The sequence below is a fragment of the Marmota marmota genome, unplaced genomic scaffold (genome assembly GCF_001458135.2).
Source record: "Marmota marmota marmota unplaced genomic scaffold, marMar, whole genome shotgun sequence".
NCBI lineage: Eukaryota > Metazoa > Chordata > Mammalia > Rodentia > Sciuridae > Marmota > Marmota marmota.
In genome coordinates, this window is record NW_025999968.1 from 455135 (window position 1) to 477096 (window position 21962).

At 36.6% G+C, this 21962-nt stretch overlaps 1 protein-coding gene across 2 annotated transcripts in view; it reads right to left on the reverse strand.

Annotated features, from left to right (window-relative positions):
• Cfap91 (cilia and flagella associated protein 91) overlaps positions 1-21669 on the reverse strand; it is a 68923-nt gene extending 47254 nt beyond the window's left edge. For both annotated transcript variants that reach the window (XM_015478469.2, XM_048803259.1), the window contains exons 1-7: positions 21434-21669; positions 17984-18060; positions 17357-17511; positions 16115-16198; positions 14254-14310; positions 8603-8784; positions 3000-3177 (exon numbers count right to left, since the gene is read on the reverse strand). In XM_015478469.2, the coding sequence (XP_015333955.1) occupies positions 3000-3177; positions 8603-8784; positions 14254-14310; positions 16115-16198; positions 17357-17511; positions 17984-18060; positions 21434-21551 (851 nt within the window). In that variant the 5' untranslated portion in view covers positions 21552-21669. The remainder of the gene's footprint in view (positions 1-2999; positions 3178-8602; positions 8785-14253; positions 14311-16114; positions 16199-17356; positions 17512-17983; positions 18061-21433) is intronic.
• Positions 21670-21962: the final 293 nt, after the last annotated feature.

Sequence of the window (21962 nt, forward strand, 5' to 3'; positions counted from 1 at the left end):
ATTCTGTTCAACAAGCACTGTGTTCCAGAAGAGGCCTAGAAACCAACATGTACAACAAGGAGATAAATTCCAGGCTAGAAGAATAAAAAGACCTCTGGGGGAGAAGAAAGACAAACAAGGGCGAGAAAGGGGTGATGGGAAGGCTTCCTTGTGGAAGTATCAAGTCAGCAGCAGAGCACGGGGGATAAATGAGGTTTGGGGTCTGCCACGTAGATAAGGGAGAAGCTAGGGCTCAGCCAAAAGGCCCAGAGAGCACAAACATGTCAACCAGCAGAGCTTCTTAGAGTGAGTGCATGTGGGAGGGTGAGGCAGGAATGACAAATGAGTATGGAGAGACAGACACTTTTAAAAATAAGACACACGCCAGCTGCCACCTTTCTCTCTAGAGTGAGAAATACAGTCATGTTCTGCATAACGACTCTTAAGTCAAGGATGAACCCATTTACTGTGGTGCTCCCATGGGACCATAATGAGCTGAAAAGCGCCTATCACCCAGTGATGCCACAGACATCGCGACATCACAGCACGACATATTAAATGATGCTGGTGTAAACAACCCTACAGTGCATCGGCCATATAGAAGCACAGCACATACAATTATGTATAGGACTTGATAATATCAATAAACAACGATGTTACTGATTTATGTGCTTACTATATTTTTAACATTAGTTTAAGGTGTACTCCTTCTAAAAACTCAGTTTACTGTAAGACCGTATGCTGTGCTATGCAGGAAGCATCCCCACACATCTCCCATTTAGCACCTCTCTTGATTTCATCAAAGAGCCACACTGTGATGAGCCTGCCATCTGCTTTGTCTAAACACTGTCTGTGATGTTCACACAAGGATGAAGTCACCTAAGCACACATTTCTCAGAATACCTCCCACACTGAAGCACTCCATGGCTATTAGGTCCACTTTTCAACCTCACCACTTTACCTAGTTTCTTCAAGTGCAAAAGGGAGATAATAGTATCCAGCTCATAAGGTTGTTGTGAGCTTTAAATGAGTCAATGTTTACAAAGTGCTAGAAGAGTAGTCCTCAAACCTAATTGTTCTCCAGAATAATTTGGAGGGCTTGGTAGGACTCACATTGCTGGCCCCACCTCTGATCCAGTAGGTCTGGGATGGGGCCTGAGGATCTGCATTTCTAACAAACTTCCAAGTAATGCTGATGTTTCTGATCTATAAAACACACTTTGAGAACCACTGACATAGAACACTGCCTGGCCCATTGTAAGAATACCATATAGTGTTACTTGCTCTCTAACTATCATCATCAACATCATCATCGACATTACCATCCACCTGATGGTTTCCTACTCATCCTTCAACACCCAGCTCAGCAGCTACCTTATCCAAATCACCCATCTCAAACACAACAAACTGTTCTCTCACGTGGATTCCCCTAGCACTAGGTATAGAGGGAAGCACATCACTGGTAGAATATACCTGAGAGGTGTTGGTCTGAGGTCTTTTTTTTTTTTTTTTTTTTTCCTGGTACCGGGGATGAACTCAGGGACACTAGACCACTGAGCCACATCCCCAACCCTATTTTGTATTTTCTTTAGAGACAGGGTCTCACTGAGTTGCTTAGTGCCTTGCTATTGCCAAGGCTGGCTTTGAACTCATGATCCTCCTGCCTAAGCGTCCCAAGCTGCTGGGATTACAGGCATGCACCACCATGCCCGGCCATCTGAGATCTTTTGTCTCATCCTCTGCCCACACTCCTCCTCTCTAGCCCCAGGAGACTATAAGGAGCTCTGTTGGGCCCAGCAGTTTCCCAGTCATTCTGTTCCCCCATCTCATAGCACAGTGCCCAGAACATAGGAGGGACTCAAAATATGTTTATTAAAACTGTCCTCAGTATAACAGAAGTACTTACCTTCTCTCAAGTGATGCCTTTACTCTGGCCAGATAAATTTTTAATATTTTTAATTTCTTCTGAAAAGACATTCTTTTCCAAAGTAGAGCTATAAATTTAAGTTTTTGCAGATAAGATTGGGTAGTTTGATACCTACTTTGCCCCCAAATACTATTTTCTATTAAATTGCAAGCTTTTACCAAAACATCACATAGTCTGGATTCAGGGTTATTAAGAAGGTGTTGCAGAAGAAAAAAAAAAAACAACACATTTTGAGTTTACCACCAAGCTGATTCCCTAGGTTTCTGGTCCCTAACTCCCTTGTACATAAGGGGCCTTGGTAGCATCGCTATGAATAAGTGCTTCAGTAAGTGCTTCAGCATGGCTTACAATGAAGGACACCCTTGACTTGCAAGTACCCTTCCTTTCTTGCTTGTTAGGGAGTTTGGTGCTAATAATTTCTCATCATTTCTACATGTCAGCAATAACCTCATTACCAAAACTATGTCAGTTAAAATGACTGAAGTGCCTTGGCATAATGTTGTTTATGCATATCATCATGTATGCTCATCTTTTAATAGAAGCATTTCAATTCTTCCTTTCAAATCAGAAATGCCTATAGCCTATTTGCATCCTGACTGCAAATCCAGTGTCAGGGGAGTATAGGACAGAACTCCTGGGAGACTGGTCAGTGGATATGAATAGGGCAGAAGCCTAGGGACAGTGGCACTATGAATGAACGCAAAGGGATAGTTTGAAAGATGCTTTGCAGAAATCAGTGGCATTCTGTAACAGTCTAGATGATAGATACAAAAAAGAAAAAAAAGTAAATAAAAGAAAGAAAGAAGGATCAGAGATGCTCTGAAGGAGTTGCTGAAATCTGAGTTCCATGCTGAACTTCACACATCAGGAGGGTAGACCTTTTCATGTTACTGGAGAGAAATTTATAGAGAACTCCTACACCACATCAGGAGGCAGCGATTGCTCCTGAAAGAATGAGAAACCCCATTTCTTATCTCCATAGGTTGAGATTGCTTCTAGAAGCCGGCATTTGGGAAATCGATTTACAGATTAAAAGAAGTCCAAACATAACTTCCATCAGTGCAGGGTAGCTGTCTGATGGTAGGTAACATACTTTTCAATCTCCTGCTCTCTGAAGGCCCACTCCTTCCTCTCCATCACATTCATCATCTTCCTCCTCTTCTCAAACTGGCGGATGTCACCCAGAGGGGGAAGAGTGGCCTCCCAAGCACGCTTCTCCCTGGCTCGTTCTATCATCTCCACCTCAGCCTGTCCTGCTGGGAGACCTCGACCTGGAGGGTGAAACATCCCACCTTAGAAACCAGTGAGCAAGCCCACGCTCTGCCAGTGTATCATTTACTCCCTTTCAGTTCCTAGCTTCTTCCCTAAATTCAAGGGTTATGACAGGACCCGATGACACAGGAATGCCTTCTAGATGTGCCACTAGGCTTGTGCTGTTGGTACCCTGCATTGCCTCTTGCTCATAACAGAGCCCTAAGATGTGGAGAGCACCTCTAAATATGATTTACTCCATCATCTTTCTGGGACCAAAAATTGATAAAGAAAATGGAGACTAGAACAAGTTTCCTATTTGATCACTGAACCCCAATAACCTTTGTTTTATTGTCATTTAAAAACAATTATAAAGAAATAAATAACAAGTTCTATTTCTACTAAATATAATAAACTATTATAAAATTTCTGCTTTATTTGTTCAAATCTTTTGTTATATTTATACTTGTATATATGTAATATGTGAATTTACTCTCTCTTGGTTTTAAAATTAGGATATTATAGAAAATAATAAAGTTCTATATTTCTGCCCCTTCATTTCTAGAAGAAATCACAATGAGTATATATATTATCAATTCATTTTTAGTTTTATGGGTGTGTATAAAGAAACTAGTAAACCCATGTGCAAAATTATACATATACATGTTTAAATACACATAATATATAATTTGTGTATTTTGTGTGGAGTTTTCTTTAGTAATTTAGAAAATAAAGAGCATGAAAATAAAACCTTAAATACTCAGATTTAACAACCGCATACACATTTTGTCTCATATACTTTACCTGTTTTAGCCAAAGACATTAAAAATAAAGTTTACCAACATATCAAGCCCCAATGCCTTTTTCCCAGAGTAAACACAAAAAGAAATCTGGGACTCTCCTTCCAGTCAATCTTAGTATTTTGTATTCAGATTTATATATCTATATCTTGCTATATAAAAGCATTTAAAATATACCAAGCACTGTTTTAATTCACGTAATCCTCCATAAATCCCTATCATATAAATACATTACTCCTATCTTACAAGTGAAGAGACTGAGGGGTCAAAGGAGAAGTAACTTGCACAAGATCAGAGCTGGTAAGAAGCAGAAATGAGGATCTGAAGACGGCAGTCTAAGCTTTGTGTGAGCTTCATGTTCTTACGCACTCCAGGGCACTCTTTCTCCAACAAAAAACAAATATGAACCAGAAACCAGATTTGGCTCAAATATTAGCCAAAAATGAACTATGTATAAATAAAATTTATATTACTTTTAAATTTAATTTTTATATACATCAGCTTGTACTACATGATGTATCATTCTGAAACATGTTTTTTTTTTTTTAAATTCAACTTTGTTTTAGGGGCTTAACCATACTGATCTACAGAGATCTAGGACTTCATTACAATTTAAGCTGATGGACATTTAGATTGCTTCTATTTTTTTAAGAACTTAACCTTTATTTTATTTATTTGTTTTTATGTGGTGCTGAGGATAGAAGCCTATGCTAGGCAAACACTCAACCACTTAGCTACAACCCCAACCCTGCTTCTAATTTTTTGATTATGCACAATGCCACAGAAAGCACTCCTTACTGGTCTCCTTGTGCCCACGTGTGAGTTTCTCTAGGATTCTTAGAAGTGGAAATGCTAGAGTCTGGCAGTCAAATCATAAAATATGAGCATTTTAATCCTGGATACTGCCAAATTTACCCACAGGAAGTATATTTTTGCTCATGCTTTCTGAGATTCCCCGACTCCAAGTTCCTCACTTCCTCCCACATTGCTTCTGCCTAATCTCGGTTGCTTTTTGCAGTCCTTACAAATATTTAGTAGTTCATAGAGTATATATAATTTTTACTTTCACTGAAAGCAGAGTTTGTGGGAGTTTTGTTGTCCTTGTTGCTTTTATATAATTTAGGGAAAGAGAAGAGAAAAATGTAAATTTACATTTACAGTTATATTGGGAATAGGAATTTGAATTAGAATTTCTTGAAGGTATAAATGGTTCAAGAAAGAAATCAAATCTATTTGAGCATGAGTTTTTCTGTTCATAAACATGGTGTGTCTCTGTTGTAATCAAATCTTTGTTTTTGAGCTTAAAGAACAATTTATAATTTTCTCTGTAAATGCTTTAATATATTTATTAAATAATTTCCTAGGTACATTGTCATTTGTTTCTCTCATGAATGTGATTTTTTCCCAATAATTTTGCCAATTAGATATTATTCTCATACAGGAAGCTTGCTTGTCTTTGTATGTTGATTTCATAACCAGCTACCTCATGGAACTCTCTTCTTGTTCTGATCATTGATTTTACTAGGGTTTCCAAACAAGTACATTGTCTGCAAATAATAGTTTTGCTGCTTCTTTCAAATCCTCATAACTGATTTCTTTTTTCTCTTACCTTATTGCATTGACTCCTTGCGTCTCAATCAGGGTGCTATTGCCAGATTGGGCAGACAATGACTTCTTGTATGGGACAATCCCATGAGGTACAGGATGTTTAGTGTTAGTGCTAAATTTCTTCTACAGCCCATTCCATATGTTAAATGCCTGCAGCACTTCCTAATCATTATTACATTAAAAAAAATGCCACCCATACTTCTAAATGTCCCTGGGTAGGGAGGGATCATAGCCCAGCTCGCTAAACTGTATGCTAGGATCTTCTCTACACATTGCTATGTAATGGTGGAGATAGAGTGTCCTCTTTCTTTACTTTGAGAATAAAGCTTCTAGAGTTTTGCCTTTGGTATTTTGTTTACTAAAGGCTGCAGTAGATGCTCTTTATTACATTTCTAAATTTCCTCTGCTCCCAATTTATTTTGAGTTTGCATCATGAATGAGCACTGAATGTCATCAAATACTTTTTCTGCATCCAATGAAGCATTTTTCCTATATTTTCTATTAAAATTATAAATAATATGGTTGGTTTTCTGAAACTGCAAAAACTTGAATTTTGCTTGGTTATGAAGTGACCCTTTTAAAATATAGCAGAAAAATTTGGGGGGGTGGGTATAACCAGGGATTGAATTCAGGGGCACTTGACCACTGAGCCACATCTCCAGCCCTGTTTTGTTTTTCCTTTAGAGACAGGGTCTCACTGAGTTGCTTAGTGCCTCGCTTTTGCTGAGGCTGGCTTTGAACTTGTGTTCCTCTTGCCTCTGCCTCACAAGCTGCTGGTATTACAGGCATGTGCCATCACACCTTGCCTAAATATAGCAAAATTTGATTGCTGGTATGTTATCTAGAATTTTCTGCATATTTCTTTATACCTAAGATTGGCTGTAATTTTCCCTTCCAGTACTGTCCTTATTCAATTTTCAAATCAAATCTAAACTAGCTTCATAAAATGAATAAATTAACTTTTATTCTTTCTCTCTTTGACGAGGAATCTGCAAGAACAAGAGTTTATGTGATCCTTGAAAGAGTGGCAAATACCTGCAAAACTCTTTGGGCCTGGTGCTCTTAAAAATATATTTTTTCCTTCTTAGCAAGTATTTTCTTTAGTTACTCATCTATTCTTGAAATCAACTTAGTAATTTATATTTTATTTAATTATTGTGTCTGTTTTTAAAAACACAGCAAAAGATATTCCTATTATTATCTTACATTTCTTACATCATTTACTCCGTAGTAATGTCTCCCTTTCAAATCTAACACTCTGTATTTGCATTGTATTTTCCTTGATGCTTCCTACAAGAGGCTTGGCTATATTATTAGACTTTATCAAAAAATTCCCTTATGGTCCCAACAAGCATTTCTTTTGCCTTTTTTAAAGCTCTGTATTATTAATTTCTGATTTTAACTTCATTATTTACTTAAGCCGTGAGAATTAAATAAGTTAGAAATGTAAAGCACCTGCCACTGTTTTTGGTACATAGTAATAAGCACTCAGTTTTTGTCCTTAGGGATATCCTTTTTCACTATGTTTTCTTTCATTTATCTTCTTATAAACTTTTTATTAATGCATATCACAAGTACAGAAAGGTGAAAAATGAGCATCTCATATAACCAGCACCCAGATCAAGGAATGCAATATTACCCAAACCGTATAAAGTACCCATCAGACCCCCTTCCCAGCATCTACCTGCCCCAAGAGAACTGCCATCCTCATGCCTAACAACTTACTTTAGTTGTGGTTGGTTTTGAGTCTGATGTGAATGGAATCACAATGTAGGTGCTCTTTTCCATCTTACTTATTTTGTTCAGCACTATATATAAGAGATTCACGTAGGTGGTTATATATAATTGTACTTTCTATTCTCATTACTATATAGTATTCCATTGTGTAGAATGTACTATATTTTATCCATTCATTCATTCATTCTATGGTTGTCAGACATTTGGAATGTTTTCATTTTGGAGTTATTATGAATAGTGTACCATGAACTCTTTGGTACATGTCTTTTGGTGAACACACATGGATTTCTATTAAAATTATGTGTTCACTTTTCTTTGATAAGCACCTAGGAAATTTCTGGGTGTAGGCATGAGCATATTCCATAAATGAATTTATTTAATCCTCGTAATACTCTATAAAATAGTTTTATTATGTATGAAAAAGTCTTTATTCCACCTTCATTTCTTTTTTTTAAGAGAGAGAGAATTTTTTTAATATTTATTTTTTTAGTTTTTCGGTGGACACAACATCTTTGTTTGTATGTGGTGCTGAGTATCGAACCTGGGCCGCACGCATGTCAGGCGAGAGCGCTACCGCTTGAGCCACATCCCCAGCCCCTCCACCTTCATTTCTTAATAATATTTTGGTTGGTAAAAAGTTCTAGACCTATAATTATCTGCTTACCATATCTTGAATATTAATATTACAAAATATCAACCTGGTTTTATCCCTTTGTGGATAATCTCTCTTTTTTCTCTAATAGCTTTTGTATTTTTTTTCTTCTGTAAGTAGTAGATGTGAATTCTTAAATGTTTATCCTTCTCAATACTCAATGTAATTTTTCTTTGTGAGGGATCATATCTTTCTGCAGTTCTGGGAAATTCTGAGCCATTATTTTTTCCTGCATTGCTTCTTTATCATTCCCTCTGTTCTCACTTTCTGAAGCTTATAATGCCATTTCCCATGACTCTTTTTCCTTGCTTTACCTCTGCATGTTTCATTCTGGAATTCATCTTCATTTTTTTCACATATCTGTTGGTCACTTGTATGTCTTCTTTTGAGAAATATATAGAGAGTTCTTTGCCCACTTTTTAATAGGGTTATTATTTTCTAGTTATTAAATAGTTTGAGTTCCTTGTATATTTTGAATATTAGCTCTTTATCCAATATATGATTTATAAATATTTTCTCTCAACCTGTGGGTTATCTCTTCACTCTATAAACCAGAGTTGCCTGTATGTGTGTAATTTTCAAGAACTCAATAGTATGAATGGTGATTGTACTGTCATCTTCAAATATTCAAGAGAATTACTAACTTACCCCAAGTCAGAGTAGCCAGGGTTAAGAGCTCAGGGATCGTGTCTTGGCATACTACATATTCTGGAGAGTATGGATCTGTTTGAACATCAGCATCCCTATAGTCAGTCTGAGTGCCCACAGTAGATTTTGAAGGGATGACTGGGTACTTAGAAGGAACAGGAGGAAAAATATATGGTTCTGTCCTAAAAGGAGAAAAATAGTTTTAAATTGAGACTTAATATGATCATTTAAAATACTATATAATCATGAAGAAATAAATTCTTCAGGTTCACTAAGTCCATTTACCCCTTTAATGCTGATAGGCACAAAGTTATAAATCCAGTGAAACCAGGATTATGCTCCCAAACCTTGACAGAGTTATCTTCTTATTCTCACTTCTACCTAGAAACTGAGTGGGAATAAACATGTTGGTCTACTCACAAAATTGTATAGAACTATCAGAAGTGGATTCTGGGATGTTGTACAGTACTTCTAGACCTATTTAGAATTTAAATTCCCTGGTTTCTTCTCTGCTTTCAATCACACACACCAGTCTCAGCTATTTCTCTCTAGAAATACAGGAGCAACAGAGAGAGAAGGGATGTTTTCTGAGAAAAAAAGGAAGCAAGCTAGCCAGTCAGCCTCTTTCTGGATGGATGACTTAATAATTAATGCCAGGATAACCTGGCTAACGTGGGAAAACTACCTAATCCCCTACACAAAAAATTAACTCCTGATCATTTTAAAATGTAAAGTTAAAATGAGACTATAAAAGTACTAATAGACAGATTAAGAAAATATTTATATCATCCTTCAGTAAAGGTCTTTTTTAAGCATGGTTCAAGCATCAGAAACTGTACAAGAAATGATCATAGCACTGAGGGTAAGTTTAAACCTCTATATCTCAAAATGTCACAATTTTAAAAGGTGAATGAAAAACTTGGAAATAGGTTTTGCAACCTACATAATAAAAAGCTAAGCAGCCTTTTGCATAAAAAGCCCTTATGAATCAATAATAAAATTGAATACTCCATAGAAAAGTGGTAAACAAACAAAACAAAAAATAAAACTTTTAGCAGATGAAAAGATAATGAACCATAAATAGCAATCAAATAAAAGTAAATTAAAACAGAGAGAAGCTATTTTATCATGCAAGCAAAGATTTAAACAACTTGAAAGTAGCTGGCATTGATGAGGTTGTGAAAAATGGGCATGTTTAAAAACAACTGTTGGAAATGCAAACAGGTACAACGGGCTGACAGGTACTTTATTAATATATATCAAACCCTTAAATACCTTTCGCCTCAGCAATTGTACTCCTAGAAATTTACTATAGGAAATGATTTGACAAGTGTACAAGTATACAAAGATATATATGCACACATGTTCATAAAGCTTCATAAAAGAGTGAAAAATTAGAAACCTAAATGATTACAAGCAAAAGAAAAATTATTTTTAAATTATGGAACATCCATAATGAAATTTATGCATCTGCTCAAAATAATACTGCAATCTATAATTATAAATATGCAAAAATATTTGTGGTTCATTAAAAGCAGGAAAAAGGATACTATTAAACAGAGTATATAGTAGAATTCCATTTTTATGTTTTTAAAAACTGGAATTTTACACACAGAGAAGTGACTAGATGAAAATATAACACAATAATAGTAATTAGAACAAAAAAATTGCTTTCATGGCAAAAAAATAGTAATTAGTTCTTGGTAGAATTGCGGAGAGAATTTTTTCATCTTTATAGTTTTCTAAATTTTCTTCTTTAATATGTGAACATGTGTGTGTATTTGTTTTAAAATAAGAAAGAAAAAAACTATAGCCACTTTAATTATTAAAAAAGCCCCCCCAGGTAGAAGAAGAACTGGTTAAATTACATAAATAATAAATAACTAAAGATAAGGGCAAGGGGCTAAGGGTATGGCTTAGTGGTAGAGGGCCTGCCTGGCACGTACGAGGCCCTGAGCTCAATCTCCAGCACTACACACATAAAACAACAACAAAAAAAGATATTTCCATTTTAAAGAACAGAGGTAGTACAGTATATACAACAGATTAAGAAAAATGCATTTCAAGCCGTTTAGAAAGGAGTGCTTATTTGGAGTTTCAACCTGTGATGGAACAAATACTTTGAAATCAGTTTTACTGCAGTTGCTGTGAATTTCTAACATATGTAGACAATACAGGTATTTATGGTTTCTTATGTTTTCAGCAGAAACAATTCTACTATTAAATTCCAGTTGAGAAAATAACTTCAAACCAGCTTTACATCATCCCAGATTACGTTAAAGTTTATTATATTATCATACTATTAGCTTGAATCAAGAGAATGTTTATTCCAAAATAAATAATTGTTCATTTGAACCATTTTATCAAATTATGGTAATGTCTTGGATTATGATAAGGTCTAATTAATTCTTCTGACAAAGTTTTCTGATGGATTAGTGTCTTTTTTTTTCTTCTAATGTGTTATATATGACAGCAGAATGCATTAGAGTTCATATTACATGTATAGAGCACAATTGTTCATATCTCTTGTTGTATGCAAAGTATATTCACACCATTCCTGTCTTCACACATGTACTTAAGGTAATGATGTCCATCTCATTCCACCATATCCCTTCTCTTCCCCTCCCACCCTTTTGCCCTATCTAGAGTTCTTCTAATCCTTCCCTGCTCCCCTCCCAACCTCACTATGACTGAGCCTCCTTATATCAGAGAAAATATTTGGCATTTAGGTTTGGGGATTAGCTAATTCACTTGGCATTATCTTCTCCAGCTCCATCCATTTACCTGCAAATGCCATGATTTTATTCTCTTTTATTGCTGAATAATATTCCATTGGGTATATATACCACATTTTCTTTATCCATTCATCTATTGAAGGGCATCTAGATTGGTTCCACAGTTTAGCTATTGTGAATTGTGCTGCTATAAACATTGATGTGGCTGTGTCCCTATAGTATGCTATAGGAGTGGGATAGCTGGGTCAAAAGGTGGTTCCATTCCCAGTTTTCTAAGGAATCTCCAAACTGCTCTCCATATTGGCTGCATCACTTTGCAGTCCCACCAGCTATGTACTTGTGTGCCTTTTCCCCCACATCCTTGACAATACTTACTGTTGTTTGTATTCTTTTTTTTTTTTTAAAGAAGTGCCCAAGAGAAGGATGCAAAAGAGGAATGCTACTTTGATAGAACTCCTACACTTATTCATAATTTTTATTCTTTATATCATTGTTACTTCGGAAAGAACAGGAGAAGCATGACTTATTTTCTCTAACCTATGCTTTTCCTCCCATTTCAGTTGGTTTTAGGGGAGAGTAAACTATGAATGAGAAAGAACAAACCTCTTCCTTCAAGACTCAGACCCAAAATCTCCCCACCTACTTTTTGTTAGACCTGACCCTGATCTGTTCCAGCCCATTCTCATGGTCAAATACTCTCCCTCTGCCACAGCCCAGGTATCAGGGGGCCTCACTATCTGCCTCACCCATCTTCTGAATTTTCCCTCCCTCATCCAACAGAGCTGCATACAAAGAGATTTCATTGAATGTTTTCAGAGTTTTAACTCCTTTTTCTCAATGCCAAGATGTTTACACAGAATCCAAAGATCCAACAACCAGCCATGAAAAGGCTGTGGCTGGAGAAGGCCAGCTGCTCCCGAGACAGTCCATTCCCACTAATACAGGTGGCACTTTCTTCCCTGCTCAGAAACGCAAACCTGACCGGATTCCAGAGTTGGCTTTGCTTAGGAATACTGATTCATTCTTTCAAAACTTCCATAGTAAAAACTTGTAGCATGCCAATGTCATGGTCTAACTTTTGGGGAGAATTTTTATTCCTTATGTCATTGTTACTTAGGTAGGAGCAGGAGAAGCATGGTGTTAATCACTGTAGGCCTTGAACTCCCTATAATTTAACAATGGTTATACAGGAGGTAACTATGACCTCCAAAGTAGGCAATCCCATGAGCCTGCTTCTAAAGAATTGCCAGGAGATCTGTAGGGATCCACCCATCTCATAGCTCCCCCTTTGCTCACACAAAGCATTTCCTACAAGTCTGCATCTCTCCTTGATAAGCTGGCACCTTAGAAAATTGCTCCATCTGGGAAGAGCAGGGAATCTATTCTCTATCTCAAGCCTTAAAAAAAAAAAAAATCAAGGAAGAAGTAAGATCCAATTTGGCATTTATTTTGAGGATTATAGATATTTTACAACATATGTCTTATTCACAAGATGCTATATATGTATATCATTAAGAATAACTACATCATTTAAATGCATGTTTGAAACCCAGTCCTAAACACATTTCTATTCAGAATTTGAGACTTTAAAAAAGGCATCTTTTCCTGAACATTTCATGAATACCTTGAAATCACAGAGAAATATTAAGGTATGTTAACAGGAAAACGTATTGCAAAAAACTAGATTTTCAATGTAATGCTCTACATAAACTGCTGCCTGGCCCTAAAAAATGGAAGACATTTATACCAGATTCAGCCCTTGAATTTTACTTCTCTCATCGTGGTTCAATTTTTTGTGCAAGAAAAACTATATTTTACTTATCTTTGTAAATCACATTGCCTTGTATAGGTTAAATGATTATTAAATTATAAAATTCTAGCATTCCAAAATATTCCTTAATTTATTAGTTTTTCGGATAAAATGTTGAAGAGTCATCATCAAATAAGTGTGAGTTTCAGGGAAGCAAAAGAAGACATTTAAAGAATATTAAACTTTTTTCTCTTAATCATAACTGCTATGGTTTGAATATATGTCTTAACCAAACTTCATGTTGGAACTCAATTCCAATTTTGATAATATTAAGAGGTGGGGCCTATTTTGGAAGTGATAAAGCCTCATAAGAGCATTTGGTGCCTTACAAAAGGGCTGGAGGTAATTAGTTAAAAGGCCCTTTTTGCCCTTTCACCTTTTACTGTGTGAAAACATAGCATTTGCTCCTCCGTGCCATGTAAGGTCTTCACCAGACACCAAGTGTTAGTGCTTTGATCTTGGACTCCCCAGTCTTCAAAACTATGAGAAACATATTTCTTTTTTTTTTAAAGAGAGAGAGAGAGAGGAGGGAGAGAGAGAAAGAATTTTTAANAAGGAGGGAGGGAGGGAGAGAGAGGGAGAGAGAGAGAGAGAGAAAGAGAGAGAGAGAGAGAGAATTTTTAAATATTTATTTTTCAGTTTTCGGTTTTATTTTATTTTTATGTGGTTCTGAGGATCGAACCCAGCGCCCCGCACATGCCAGGTGAGCGTGTTACCGCTTGAGCCACATCCCCAGCCCAGAGAAACACATTTCTATTATGTATAAATTACCCATTCTATGGTATTTTATTACAATATTTAGACTAAGACAACTCATAATAAGAAATACATTTTTATCATAATTCATTATATACATAAAACATGCATATACCCATCTTAAAAGGTATACCAAAAAACAACTCTTCCTCAATATGTCTGATACTCTGGTTATTTTCTATTGTTGTTTGTTTTTTAAAATGCTGCTCATGACCCACTAGAAAAGTTCACACTTTCTACTGGTTTTGATCCACAGTTTGAAAAATATTGATTTAGAGAACTATCTTCTAAAAGCAAATATGGAAGGAAATAACAAATCAAAAGAGTGTTTTGAAATAATGGTCACTTACTTGGTTGCTGCAAAAACAACACTGAGTGGCATCTGTTGATAAAAGGGAAGGAAGGGCCTGGGATGAAAAAGAAAAACACAGATGTGTGGGACTTTTGCATTTTGCATTTCTTCTAATTTTAGTATGTGTTTCTTAAAATCTTTGAATATATTATGGACCAGGCTATCTGGGCAATGACCAAACAGACTCTATTTTCCCTGAGACTCCTTATCATGTAAGAAAAGCTTCTCCCATGGGAAAGCCCCTCTTCTGTACCCATTAATAGTTACCTAGACTTGGCAACACAAAATAGCCAATTCTTATACAATGTAAAATTGTTCTCCTTTGTTTCCATTTTACTTTGGCAATGTACCTTGTCAGAGATTGATTGTCTAGACATTAGTAACCATTCTCTTAATTTGTACTGAACTAGGGTCATTTTGACCAATTTCCCTTCTGCTTCCTTGCTGCTATGCCAACCTGGAAAATCCTGTGGGAAACACCAATGTACCCATTGCATTGTCTCGCTAATTGCCCAATCCAGCTTCTGTACCTGCTTGCCTGCAGCTACATCAACCCGGATGTGGTTTTTGCTTTTAAATATCCTAAAATGCTCAGGCATGGGGCTATTCCTTGCAGAGACAGTTATGGGTCCTGTGGGGAGCAGTATAGCTGGCTAAATACTCTTCAATTTGGGCAAAACTAGGACTTAGTGTGTTTTCTGAGGGATCTGCCACACAACAAATATCTCATGTAACAAAAATACTAAAATTTTGGCATATATAAAATCACTGAGGGGAGGGAGGAAGGTCTTGTTTAAAATGCACATTCCCAAGTCTGGCCCAGAAGACTTAATAGCTGTAGAACACAGCTAATGAATGTGCGTTTTCAGAAGGCATACCAGTATCTTCTTTGTGATAGCAAACAAGCCATGATTTCAGAAACTGTTCTCCACTTGGGCTTCACCAGCCATTAGCTGTGAAGTGTATTGCATGCACTTAAAATGATAGCTGTTATCATTGATGTAAAGAGATTTTCTAACAATGTCAAGACTGAAATGTTCATTAGTCATTTTGTACCTGTCAAAGTATTTATAGCGATTCTTTCTAGTAACGTCAGGATTTTCATAAACTTCTTTAGTTTATGAAAGTAAAGTAAGTTCTCAAGCTCCCTGAGACATTTTGAAAATCCCAATGACTTAAAGTTTAAAGCATCCCCTTTTCCCCCCAGAAAAGTCTAGGAATTGAATATGCCTGAGTTAATATCAGAAAAGCTCCATAAGGCAGTTACTCATAAATAATAACATGGATTAGAAGTTTACTTTCTCGAGGAAGCTTATGCAGATGTGATATCAAGACTATTTTTCTAACCTACATAACACCTACAGGAAAATTCTCATCTCATTTTAATAAGGTATATAATTATCACATGAAATTAGTCTCAAATGAAATAAAGTAAATTTTTTAATGTGTTGGTTTGGACAATGTTCATACAGAGAGCAAATGACCATTTGAACACTTTTTTAACAATTTTCCCTGCTCTACAATTTCATGATATCTCTGCAAATATACATTCTTAGTTGCAATTAGTACCTCTAAAGTTAGGCAGACTTAGTTGGAATTCCAGCTCTGTCACAAGCTAGCTTGCTCATCGATTTTGAGTAATCTACTTTTCCTCTCAGTTTCAGCTTCATTATTGGAAAAATGGGGCTAATATGTATCTTATGCTACATTTCTGTTGTGAAGATTAGACAGCATGTATGCAAAGCACTTTAAAGTGGTGCCTGGTATATTGCATGCACTTAAAATGATAGCTGTTATCATTGATGTAAAGAGATTTTTTAACAATGTCAAGACTGAAATGTTCATTAGTCATTTTGTACCTGTCAAAGTATTTATAGCGATTCTTTCCAGTAACGTCGGGATTTTCATAAACTTCTTTAGGCATCTGAAAACAAGTGCCCATTCTAAAATGAAGCAGGAAAACATTATTCAAGTGTATCATTTCCACCTCTAATTTCTACTTAACATTTCTACATCTATAGAGCCTGAATATCTCATAGTAACAGGGAAGTCTTCGTTATCATGCATTTAGCTGTCCTACATCTTAAACTAGGCATGATTACTTCCTGTAAGCCAGGAAACAAGAACTTAGTAATAGGGAGTGAGAGTTCAGAAATGAATATATTTGTGAAATCCTGTATATAAAAATGCCCACTTTTAATTAAAAGCACATGAGAATAACAAAGTTCCAAAAGCATTATCATTTGTTAATTTACTAAATATTAACTTGTAGTTTAAAAAATGATTTCAAGAGTAAGGTGATTTGGCTGTAAGTCTCCAAAAAATATTTTGGACACTAGCAGAAAAGAGCACTTACAATTTCTAAAGATGGATCAAAGTAACAAAAACGCAGTCATTCCTATCTTTGGTGGCAAGTTTTCAATAAATGTATACACATTCTGCAACCTTCAGGTCATTATTAGCAGGCATACCAGTCTCTTCCCTGCAGATGACAAACAAGCTATGATTTCAAAAACTACTTGGGCTTCAGGGGTCATTAGCCCCAGCAAGTTCTCCAGTTCCTAAGACATTCTGAAATTCCCAGTAATTTAATTTAAAGAATCCTTCCCCAAAATCTAGAAATTGAGTATGCTTTAGTTAAGAATTTAACATTTCTTAGATATGACACTAAGCTTAGACACTGAGCTCAGTGGTAGAATGCTTGCCTAGCATATGTGAGGCCCTAAGTTCTATCACCACGTAAAACACACACACACACACACACACATACACACATACACACACAAAGAATTTTAACATTTCTCTGAAAAAAAATCAGCATAAAAATATTTCCATAAGGAAGTTTCTCACAAATAATAATTTGTGGATTAGTAATTTACATATTTTTTTCATGCCAACCTTCTGAAAACTACTAACCAATAAATGTATAACCTTTGCTCCTTAATCAAGCTTGTTTTGGAAGAAGGGGTTTAACAAGAGAACTTGGTCCAGGTAAACATTATAACCATACATTTTTTAAATAATGCAGAGTAAATACATTAAAATTTTTTAAAATAAAAATACACAAGTATATTTAGTGTCAGGAGCCATCTGACACTTACGTGGAAAGCTGCCAGAGGACTTCTTTATGCTTCTCAAGTCCCCTCCATTCTCGACTGATAAATGGTGGGAGAGGATCGGACTTGCTCCAATACTGAGAATATCTTGGATAATGAATCAGGTTACTGAACATGCTTCTAAATCTGGGAACTTTTCTCTAATGTTAGGAAAGGGATGAATGGAGAAAAAGAACATAATTATATACATATATAAAATATCAGATTTTCTAAAGCACTTTATATTATAAACTTTAAAAAAATAGAACAAGACAACGAATATTGGGAAAACAATTGTTGTATGCATAGACAATCTCTAAAAGGACACTCAGGAAATTGATGACAGTGACTATTTACATGGCAGGGCTAGAATTAGTTTATATTGTATATGCTTTCATACTGCTTGCATTCTTCCAACCCAGGCATGAGTATCTTTTCCATCAAAGTAAATTAACAAATGGCTCTTGTATCACAAGTATTGAGATGCCTTGCCCCCTAGTAATCATAGCAAAGTAATTTCTGCAGACCCTAAAATCCAGTAGAGATCTGATGATTGTCAATCTGATTAAAGCAGTTAGCCATGCTAGACAGTTCAGATTCATTAGGTTGCCTTAGTAGATGAATCAGACATACCAGTCGGCTTCGAATCAGGGTGGCTTGAATATATGCCTGTGTGTGGTCTTTTGCGCTTGACACAATAAACAATGGATCTGAGAAAAAACATAATAAAGTAGTATAAGGAGTAGAAAGAATATTCTCCTAGGGTGAGAACACTAGCAAAGCAATATAATTTTCTTTCTTCTTTCTTCTTCTTTTTCTTTTTTTTTTTTTTTTTGAAATGGAGGTCTCATTATGTTACCCAGACTAGCCTTAAACTCCTGGGCTCAAACCATCCTCCTGTCTTAGCCTACTAAGTATCTGGAACTATAGGTATGTAACACCATGTCTGCCTTGTAATTTCTCAATTTGAAAACAAATTAGAAAGTTTAGATATTGCCTAACTCTGCAGCAACTGATGGCCCTATTATTCGATTCTATCTACCAGTGAGAATTTGTTAGATACATTTCTTTCCTGTATATTCCAAGTCAGTTTATGAAAATGGAATGCAAAAAGAAAGACCAGCATCTTTACAAGCACAATACCCTAAATAGCTCTCTTCTTTCCTATGAAGTCCTTCGTAGTCCAGAAAATACTTTAAGAGAAAAGATATTATATATACATATGTACTATGCCCAGTTACAAGAGAAAGAAACAATAAATTTAGGTACTAGTTCTATATTCAGTGTACTAAGAAGAGGCAAATAGCAAAGTTCCTCAGAATTGGTAGACATGGTAAGGAACTCTCAATTTCTAATAAGAAATAAATAAGGTCAGCTATCTTCAGAATGTACTCCTTACGTTTATAAGTACTGTACATTGATGATGGGCCTAAGTTATCTCTCTGAAGTTCCATAGAAGATTAACCTGCTGTTATAAGAACTTATTTATTAGGTATATCTTTAATGATGAAGAATATTAGTGATTGATTACATCACCCATTAAAATGAACTGATTTGACACTGAACTCATAAACAGTCTTCAGAGAGACACTTGATTTCCCAAGTAGACTTATCTCTGGGGAAACAAATACCCTGACCAGCTAGTCTAGGCAACTGAGTGACATATATTTCTTCATAGATATTAGTAAACTGGTATTGTAATGTTAGAAATAAGTTTCATTTGAACTTGAATGAGTCAATTCTTAAAACCTAACGACTCTGTAGTTGCCCCAAAAAAACAACCTGCTGGATGTAGTTATCTGATATTTCCACCAACATTTGAAAAGCTGCAAGGGGCTCAGGCTCCCTTTTTCCTTCACACAACAAGGTGTTTTTGACTGGCTATTATGTCCTATATGCTTGGACTACATACATCAACAAAAAGATTTTTAAAAACTGACTTCATGGTAAGCACATTAAACAACAAAAATAATAAACAAGAAATTATATAATATGTTAGAGAATAATAAGTGCTATTAAAAAAGATATCAGGGTAAGGGAGACTGGGATCAAATTTTAAATTCATGACAACATAACATGTAAGGAAACTTGAAGGTGAGGGATTTGCTATATGAATATCTGGAGGAAGAACATTTTAGGAGAGCAAATCACTAGATGAAAGGCCCTAAGATGAAAGCATGACTGATATGTTGGAGAACAGCAGAGACCAGGGTGAATGAAATAGAATGATGCAAAGAATAATACATTAAAAGTGAAGGAAATAACCAAGGGCTTCTTAGATAACAGTTAAGGAGCTTAGAGGTGTTCATATTTGTACCTTTGACCCCATACCTAATCCGTCACTTCTTTTTTTTTTTTTTTCCTACAGATGGAAACCAGACCCAAGGTCAACAAACTTACCAGCTGGTCAGCATCAATGTTATTTATTTTAAATCTTCAACTAAGATACATGAAACTCTATTCTATACAATTGGTGGTAAGCTTTAGGATTAAGAGGTTATGTAGAGTGCCACCCCAGCCCCTGTTCTAGTAAGATAAATCCATACACAAGTGGTTGTCAAATGGAAAAAGGAAGCACACACATAGAAAACAATAACATGCCAGATAAAATACAGATAGCTAGAGTTGCCAGTTAAATCTGAATTTCAAATAAGCCATTAATAATTCTTTAATATAAATGTCCCAAATATTGCATGGGATGAAAAATTTATACTAAAATATTATGTTTTTTTATCTGGAATTCAAATTTAACTGTACATCCTCTATTTTTATTTGCTAAATCTGTCAACATTAACAGGGTAAAAGACTGTAAGGTCAAAGAAAGAAAGCAGGAAAGCATGTCACATTAGTGTTTAATTTTCCTGTCCAGGTTCTAGTCTGTCCTGGTTATACCTTGCTTCCTGTCCATGACTAGCTGCATGAGCTTGCCAGTTTTATTGTAACAATGCAGACTTTCAATTGACCTATTATGAATGGATTTCTGTTCTTTCCAAGGGATATGGAAACATTTAGCAATCTCTGCAAAAGAGACACTTAGAGGTAAAACAACCAACAAGCTTAATAAATTCTTTGCTTGTCTTTACTGAAGATGTTTATCTTCCTTCCCAAATTACCTTTGAAAGCAACATAGAGATATGTTTACAGGACTTTACTAGATTTATTTTAAAAGATGAAACCAAGCGTGAATAAAGATCCCGGGCCAGAATATGTAAGCAATCATTACATAGCTCCTATCCAGGAAATGGGTACCCTATAGGATCCCATTCAAAGAAGACTCTGGGCATCCCAAAGGCAACACCATATGTTTGGAAACAATGCTAGATTCAGGCCAAAGCCTAGAGATACTGAGAACAAAACTGGAAAAAAATAAAATCATGTTTGACTGTTGTAACAAATGTAACAGTAAATTTGGTAATTGAATTAACATTTTGAAGTACCTAGCATATGTACCAGCGTTGAAATAGATTTTGAGAATATATAGAACAGGACTTTGAGGTCCAATAGAGTTAGAACACAAGTGGAAAGTCGGAGAATTAAAATAAATTGGAGCTTTATTGGCGCTAGAGGAACATAGTTTTTAAACAGTATTTTAATGGAAGAGAAAACGTTTAATGAAAAATAAAACGCTAAAATCAAAAGTGAGATTAAACTGCAGCCTCTTTATCTATAATGCAGAATTTGAAGCTGCCCAGCAAATGAGAGCTGGAACATCATTTTTGCTGGGCATTGTATGCAGTTTGAATGTGGGAACATTGTGTACATGAATACCCAAATCTGCAAATCTCTCCATACTTTTCCGCCGAAGTAGGTTTCAGAAAGATAGCTCAGATCTGAGCAAATGATCCCAGGAGAGAGACAAAGAGTAAGGTGTCCCCGCGCGGTGCACCTGGCATGGCGCACCTGAGCGAGCGGCCATCTGAAGAGCTTCATAGCTGCCCCAGCCTAACAATAGACAACTTTGGGCAGGGAGTCTATCCAGAGGTTCATCCTTCGTTCACCATTCCCCGGCAAGGTCCTACCAACTGTAAGGTCAATCTGGCCCAAGAATCGACAGCCCAGGAGCGGGTTCTGGGGCAGCCTTACCATAAAGGAAATCGTACGTTCGATTGGAGGAAAAGTAGCCCCTCGACTTCTCCCGACACAGTTGCTGAGATAATTGACGGTCAGTCGAGGACTTCTCGATGGTCACTACGCGGCTCATGGTGCTGCCTCTTTCCTCGGGCCAGCCAGGGACAGCTAGGGAGGTCCAGTTTCTGTGTGCACCGTAGTTATGGTAACCTACCCCTCCCCTGCAAAAGGCGCGCGCGGGTCAGGGGCGGGGCGAGGCTCTGGAGGGGCGGGGCCGGACAAGGATGCAGGGCGGGGCGAGGCGCTAGAGGGGCGGGGCGAGGCGCTAGAGGGGCGGGGCGAGGCGAGGCGCCGGTGTGAGGATCCTGGAGCCGGGTTAGTGCGGAAAACCTAAAGGAGGAAAGGAGAGTGGGGAGGGAAGGGATGGGAGAGGGACAGCCTCAATCCCAGTAAACTTGCTAGAGGTGGCCCGCAGCTTTTTAGCGTCCCACGCAGGGTCAACGCCAGGAGCTAAGGAAAAGGGCAGTCTCACAGCGATTTGCCA